This window comes from Notothenia coriiceps, unplaced genomic scaffold, assembly GCF_000735185.1.
Source record: "Notothenia coriiceps isolate Sejong01 unplaced genomic scaffold, NC01 NC01_scaffold00023418, whole genome shotgun sequence".
In the NCBI taxonomy this organism is placed as follows: Eukaryota; Metazoa; Chordata; class Actinopteri; order Perciformes; family Nototheniidae; genus Notothenia; species Notothenia coriiceps.
In genome coordinates this window covers 1-6,518 of record NW_011356119.1, presented here as the reverse complement: position 1 = coordinate 6,518, position 6,518 = coordinate 1, and the positions used below count along the sequence as shown (strand labels likewise).

The window sequence follows — 6,518 nt, the reverse complement described above, 5'->3', positions numbered from 1 at the left end:
ATGAACTCAATGAGAAACAAAAGGACTACAACATGAGGAACAAAGACCAAAAATACCAACACAAATAATTCCAGATTCTCTCAGCATAATTATAGTTAGTCAAAAAAACAAAACAGAATAACAATATTATTCCAATTTTAAAAATCATGGATAGATAAGTCAAATGTATCCTTAACCTTGTTTTGTTGGACAGACACAAAGTTATTATATGAAATATTAACATATAAATATTGAATCTTTTAAATATCAAGCTTATTGTGAAACACATTCCACTGCCTTTACCTGAAATCATTTCCTCATCACTGATTGGTCATTGTTAGCACATGATACCTCCCCTTTAAAAATCTGCACACCTTTTCCCTTTCACTTTGTTGAGAGAGAGAAGGTTTTACTCTTTAGTTTGTTTGACTGAGAATGTTATTTATCCTTAATTCCTCAAGAGGAGAATATTGTCTTCCTTGCAGATGTTCACCAACCTAAATGTGTGTTTTTTTATATGAAGAAAAACTCCTGGCTTCCAAATATCACTGATCCGATCCCCGTGATGTTTGGCAACCCTTGATCCTGAACCTCCAAACTAAGGTACATCTCAACACCCCAGAAGGACACAAGGCAACACAAATGCACAAAACAGAAAGAGGCTAAACTAGAAGATGTGTTTTTATATTTTCACATTACATTACATGTCACTTGTTAGACACTTGTATCCAAAGCGAGTTACATACTCAATGCTGTGGACAATCCCCACAGGAGCAATTTGGGGTGAAGTGTCTCAGGGACACAACGACATGCTGACTGCAGTGGGGTTTGAACCTATGCCCCCCTGATCCGAACACCAACGCACTAACCCACTGCGCCACACGCCTCCTCCCTCCTCCCATATTTGCATCCTTTCTGAAGCTGCAGTGAGTTATGGCTGTTGTAGCTTGTAGCACCTGTTGGCCATGCACTGCACCTTTAAAGTGTGTGTATGTTTGTTCCTATTGTTTTGTAATGTATTATCCTCTGCATTGTGCTTATGTGTGAGGACTTGTGTAGTCCACTTATGCCCTGCATGTTCATCACAAAGAAACAGAAAACAGAAGTCTTTTTTCCCCTTTATTTTTCATGCTTTTCAAACATGTCCATCAGGTAATAATAATACATCCTTTCAGATTATATACAAACATTTCAAATCATTCAATAGAACATTTGACATATGAATCTCTGTTAGAGACAACTTTTTTGCATTTTGTACACAAAGTAGATCCTTGTACACAAGTATATATTTTGCTATTGTAATAAATCAATGCAAAAGATCCGTCATATGAGCACCATATAACTACAGTTAGTTCTGTTTCAGCTCTTAAGGAAGTCTATACAGACTCGAATAGCACACTGGTATCCTGCTGTAGGCACAACAGTACAAATAACCTTTGGCTGCAGAGTCAATGGACGCCCTCAGATACCAAAGACCCCATTCCTCATTGTCTCTCTGCTCGGCATGTTGTTGTGCAGAAAGTCGTCTCCTCTGAGCTTCGCTAAAGCGCCACTTGCCATTTTCCTCCAAGTGGACATTAGCACCTTGAGCAAAGGCTTGTGAATTGAGAACAACGCACTGGGTGAAGCTAACTGAGAACTAGCACTGAGCCAGGCTGTGTTTGATGATCTCCCGGGATTGAGGTGGGATTCTGTCGGGGAAAATCACCTGGAACTCCACCACCAGGTCGCCTCTCTGGGAGGGGCTTTTGGGCAGAGGAAGCCCCTCGCCTCGGAGCCGCCGCACAGCTCCAGGTTTGATCACATCGCTGCAGGGGAGAGGCATCATCCGGCTGTCCAGAGTCGGGACGTTTACCGTGCAGCCGCAGAGAGCCTGGAGGAGGAAGAGGAGGAGAGGACATCTATTAAGAACAAGCTCTTTGAAGTCACATAATGGATCAACAAGCTGGTCTGGTAGCTACAACTGTTCAAAGACTCAAAGGCTTTCTTGTGTCTTAATGAGAATCTGAAGGCTCCTCCAACAATGCAACATACACACTTTATATAAGACATCTTGTGCAATCTGCAGGAGTTTCCAATAATCTCTCTCTCTCTCTGCTGTGCCGTTATGCAACAACATACAAACGGTGTTACAGATGTTATGCCGGTCTATTATGCAGCTCCTGTGTGGGAGTGAAGTGAGCCAGAGGGAGATGGAGGGCGCTCTTTGAAATTTCATTCTCTGTGACTGCGAGGCTTGCTAATCTGTGCGTGGGTTTACTAGAAGTGAGAGGTGAGCGAGCCAGAACAGCCTCTCTGGCGGAGGAGTCTGCAGCTCAGATAGTAGCTGAGAGAGAGCTGTGATTGGTGGGGGCGGTCGGCGCTGAGGCTAAATTTAGATCCTGATTTCTCTCGCTCTGCAGGGGCCGCTGAGGTAACTAGCGTGGGCAGGATTCTGCTGCTGGCCGTGGGGTGGGGGGGGGGGGGTCTGTCAGCCCTATTGTGGCTCAGAGACCCCTGCAGCAGAACACTGTTTCCCCTCCTGAGAATATCACCAATCTATCCCTCATTTTGGCTCGGATCCCCCTTCCGGTTCTGTCTTTTTCAAGCCTTTCTGTAATCGTTTTTCTCTGGCTTCTGTTACATAAACACAAAGGAAGTGGTGGGTGGAGGTGAGCCTGTATCTGAGTGGGTGTAAGCGGCTGGCAGTTACATACCATATCTACTTATATATATATATATATAGTAGTAGATGTATAGACTTATATATAACAATGAGAATCAGAAACCCATTTATATCTTCTTCCTTGGTTCTTCTTGTTGTTTTTTAAACGTGTTATCTTTTATATACATTATGTTGCATAGTTGGGGACTTAAGATCTGTTTTATATGTTAGTGTGAAAGGCACTAAGACACGTTTGAATGTTTGTTGATTGGTATGTGAGTCCAGGGACTGCAGATGGTTCCCTGTCTTAAACCTAGCGTGCCTCTAAATAGAATGAATTATTATTATTAATTATAGCGTCTTCTCTTTTTGAGATGAATGTATTTGTTATGCATGACCCTCCTCAATAAAGATATCTGAGAGTAAAGCCTTTGAGTCTTCCAGCCTGACACTGATGACACTAATTCACCTCTTTGAGCGTGATCTTGGCGGTGAACACGATGTTGGAGCCGTCCCTCTTGTACTGCTGGTGCTCTTTGTCCCTGAGGATGAAGGTGATGTCCGCGGGGGTGTTGTTGGGGGTCTCGTCTCCCTCCCTGGGGAAAGTGATCTTGGTCCCTGCCTTCCAGCCTTTCTTCACCACCACGTTCAGCACCTTCTCCTCAGACCTCAGGCTGCGGCCGTCAGGGTTCAGGCGGCTTCGGGTGATCTTCACGTGTTTTGTGCAGCCCTGCATCACGTCCTCTAAGGTCACCAGAAGGTCGTGCACCACCTCGTCGCCCTGCAGGCGCCTCTGACCTCTCCGCAGACCGCCCTCGCCGCCAACGTGGCTGAAGGGGAAGCTTCTGAAGGGGTTAAAGAGGTCGTCTTCGTCCGCCTCGTTGCCGAAGATGTCGAAGTGGTCGGAGCCGTGGAAGGAGGTGGAGAAGGTGGCGTGGGGGTCGGTGTGGCAGGTGTTGCGGAAAACTTTCCCTTCCCTTGACGAGAATCCACTTTTAAGACCTGGAAAATCAGAAAAAGTTCATTAAAACCTGATTGGGTTACGCTGAACATGCTTCATATTATAGGATCACTTTAAATATGCATCCAGAATAAAGTAAGTACAGATGTTTAACCCAATATTCTTCCCTGCCAATGTTTCCTCTTTTCATTTAGATTGTGGCGACTAAACTCCCAATCAGTCACTAAGGGGTTAAACCTGCAGATTTAGGGTTCTTACTTCCTGTCTACTTTCATGCAAATTCGGCAGGAAAAACTGTCGCTGCTGAATCATTTATGAGCCCCACAGCTGACGCTAAGCCGGTTTCAAAAGGAAGTTTCTCCATCAGGATCCTCGCTCTGCTCCCCGCTCCAGCCTGTGCTGCAGTGATAACCACATGTCACTAATGAATTCTCACCTTCTTCTCCAAACTGGTCGTAGATGCTTCTCCTCTTGGGGTCGTTCAGGATCTCGTAGGCTTCAGCGATCTCTTTGAACTTGTCCTCTGCGTCTGCATCGCTGTTCTTATCGGGATGGTACTTCAGAGCCATCTTCCTGTAGGCCTTCTTGATCTCGTCCTCGTTGGAGTCGGGGGAGACTCCCAGCACTTTGTAGAAGTCTTTGCCGGTGGGTTTGATGGCCAGGCACGGTGCTTCCGGCTCAGATTTGCTGCTTTCCTGTGGAAAAAAGAACAATCACACTTAGTACATTCATAAAAAGTGGTGCATGCTACAAGAAGGCTGATGATGAATAAGGGATGGCTTTATGTAAATATCAATCCCCTAGAGTAGACACCATGGTTCATGCATCGGACAACCTCCACACCGCCTGCACTGTATGTATTAATATGCAGAACATCTATGCATTTTAAAGGCTGATGCACAATACAGTGAGAGAGAGGGGGGAAGTTGCAAAAGGGGAGATTTTCTTTTTTGCCCCAACGACCGAGATCTCTGCAGTGATTGGCTGATCGCACATAGGCGACTTTTGCATTTTGGGTTAACACACTGCATCAGAAGTGACGATTCATTCACTACAAAAAATATCCACTACAACCACTACTGATGCATTTACAGCGAATATAATTTGACTTATGTTCATTTGGTGTCAATTCTAGAAGCATTCACATCAAATCAGAAGAGTCCCACATTCTTCATCGCAGGAATTTCCGATTCAAATATTAAACCTTCAGCTGAATTAAGAAACGACGGCTTTTAATTCCCGACATATTAACCATAAATAATTCATCCAAATGTTCTGATGAGTCAGCTTTTTAGCAAACAGCATTAACACTGTCATGTCTTCAGAAATTGCATTAACTCACTATAGTGTGAGTATTTGATGATTTAGCATACACACAAACCGGTAAAAAAAAAGAAAAAGGAAATAAAATGTCTCTTACCCCTGATGAAGAGGACCCGGAGCTGTCTCCTCTGTGCATCACGCGCACCTTGCATTTCACATTGCCATTTTTCTGCTTCATTCCAAACTGAGTCCAGATGAGAACCATGTTGCCGGTACTGAGTGTTTCTGAGTGTTTCTGTAGTCTCTGTCTGTGGTGCTGAAGCTGCTCCGGTGTGTCTCTGCTCTCCTCGGTTCTCCGTTAAATAGCTCCTCTCTCCCTCCCTTTCTCTCTCTCCCTCCCCCGCACCGTGACCGAGCTTTCCCCGGTCCTCGTGACGCGCAGCAGGGAATGCCGGTGTCCTCGCGCACATCCATTGGTTCTCCGGTGATGATCCCCCGGATGTTACAGCCTTCTTCTCCTTGTGGAGGCTTCTTTCCGGAGTTCTTGAAGGCAGAGCCGAGCAGACAGTCACGACTCGTTTTTTTTTGTAATAAATATATATTTCTCCCTGCTGTCTGCTCAGACAAACTCCAGACAGTCACCTGATAGCCCCTGTCCTCAAATGGCTTTCATTTCCATTTTTTAAATACGAGCCCACGCCTTTTGAATATTTTAGATGGATTGAGAAAATGCATGGAATTGTTTTAGTTGGATATTTTATAACTAGCCTATAATCCTGCACTGGCGTAAAGTAAAGAATCAAACCTAGGTAAGGGTATATGATCACTTGGGGTCCATTAGCAACATCGACAAATAAAACAAGAATCAAGGATGCATGTATTAACACTACAATCACTGACAATATGTTCGAGAACCTTCAATGTACATTAGATCTGAGATTTCATTGAAGCAGGCTTTATTCTTACATTATTAAAAAGGACATATCAGTAGTGTCTCTACTTGAAAGAGTCCTCTCCTGCTGATGTTCAGGTGTATATCAATATGTAGTGTCTCTACTTTAAAGAGTCCTCTCCTGCTGATGTTCAGGTGTATATCAATATGTAGTGTCTCTACTTTAAAGAGTCCTCTCCTGCTGATGTTCAGGTGTATATCAGTATGTAGTGTCTCTACTTTAAAGAGTCCTCTCCTGCTGATGTTCAGGTGTATATCAGTATGTAGTGTCTCTACTTTAAAGAGTCCTCTCCTGCTGATGTTCAGGTGTATATCAGTATGTAGTGTCTCTACTTTAAAGAGTCCTCTCCTGCTGATGTTCAGGTGTATATCAGTATGTAGTGTCTCTACTTTAAAGAGTCCTCTCCTGCTGATGTTCAGGTGTATATCAGTATGTAGTGTCTCTACTTTAAAGAGTCATCTCCTGCTGATGTTCAGGTGTATATCAGTATGTAGTGTCTCTACTTTAAAGAGTCCTCTCCTGCTGATGTTCAGGTGTATATCAGTATGTAGTGTCTCTACTTTAAAGAGTCCTCTCCTGCTGATGTTCAGGTGTATATCAGTATGTAGTGTCTCTACTTTAAAGAGTCCTCTCCTGCTGATGTTCAGGTGTATATCAGTATGTAGTGTCTCTACTTTAAAGAGTCCTCTCCTGCTGATGTTCAGGTGTATATCAGTAT

General features: G+C 43.9%; 1 protein-coding gene across 1 annotated transcript; it reads right to left on the bottom strand.

The window, feature by feature from the left end:
* Positions 1-1,087: 1,087 nt before the first annotated feature.
* Positions 1,088-5,197, bottom strand: LOC104954496 (dnaJ homolog subfamily B member 5-like). Its single transcript, XM_010781611.1, has 4 exons — positions 5,005-5,197; positions 4,021-4,279; positions 3,093-3,625; positions 1,088-1,852 (listed from the first exon to the last, which is right to left on the bottom strand). Exons 1-4 carry the CDS (start codon positions 5,110-5,112, stop codon positions 1,619-1,621), a joined length of 1,134 nt encoding a protein of 377 aa, XP_010779913.1. The 5' UTR covers positions 5,113-5,197; the 3' UTR covers positions 1,088-1,618.
* Between the last annotated feature and the right edge of the window lie 1,321 nt (positions 5,198-6,518).

Coding starts and splice junctions, on each gene's coding strand:
- LOC104954496 (XM_010781611.1), bottom strand. CDS start 5,112: ATGGTTCTCATCTGGACTCAGTTTGGAATGAAGCAGAAAAATGGCAAT. Junction 4,280..5,004: donor CCGGGTCCTCTTCATCAGGG/GTAAGAGACATT, acceptor TTTTTTCCACAG/GAAAGCAGCAAATCTGAGCC. Junction 1,853..3,092: donor CCAAGATCACGCTCAAAGAG/GTGAATTAGTGT, acceptor TTCCTCCTCCAG/GCTCTCTGCGGCTGCACGGT.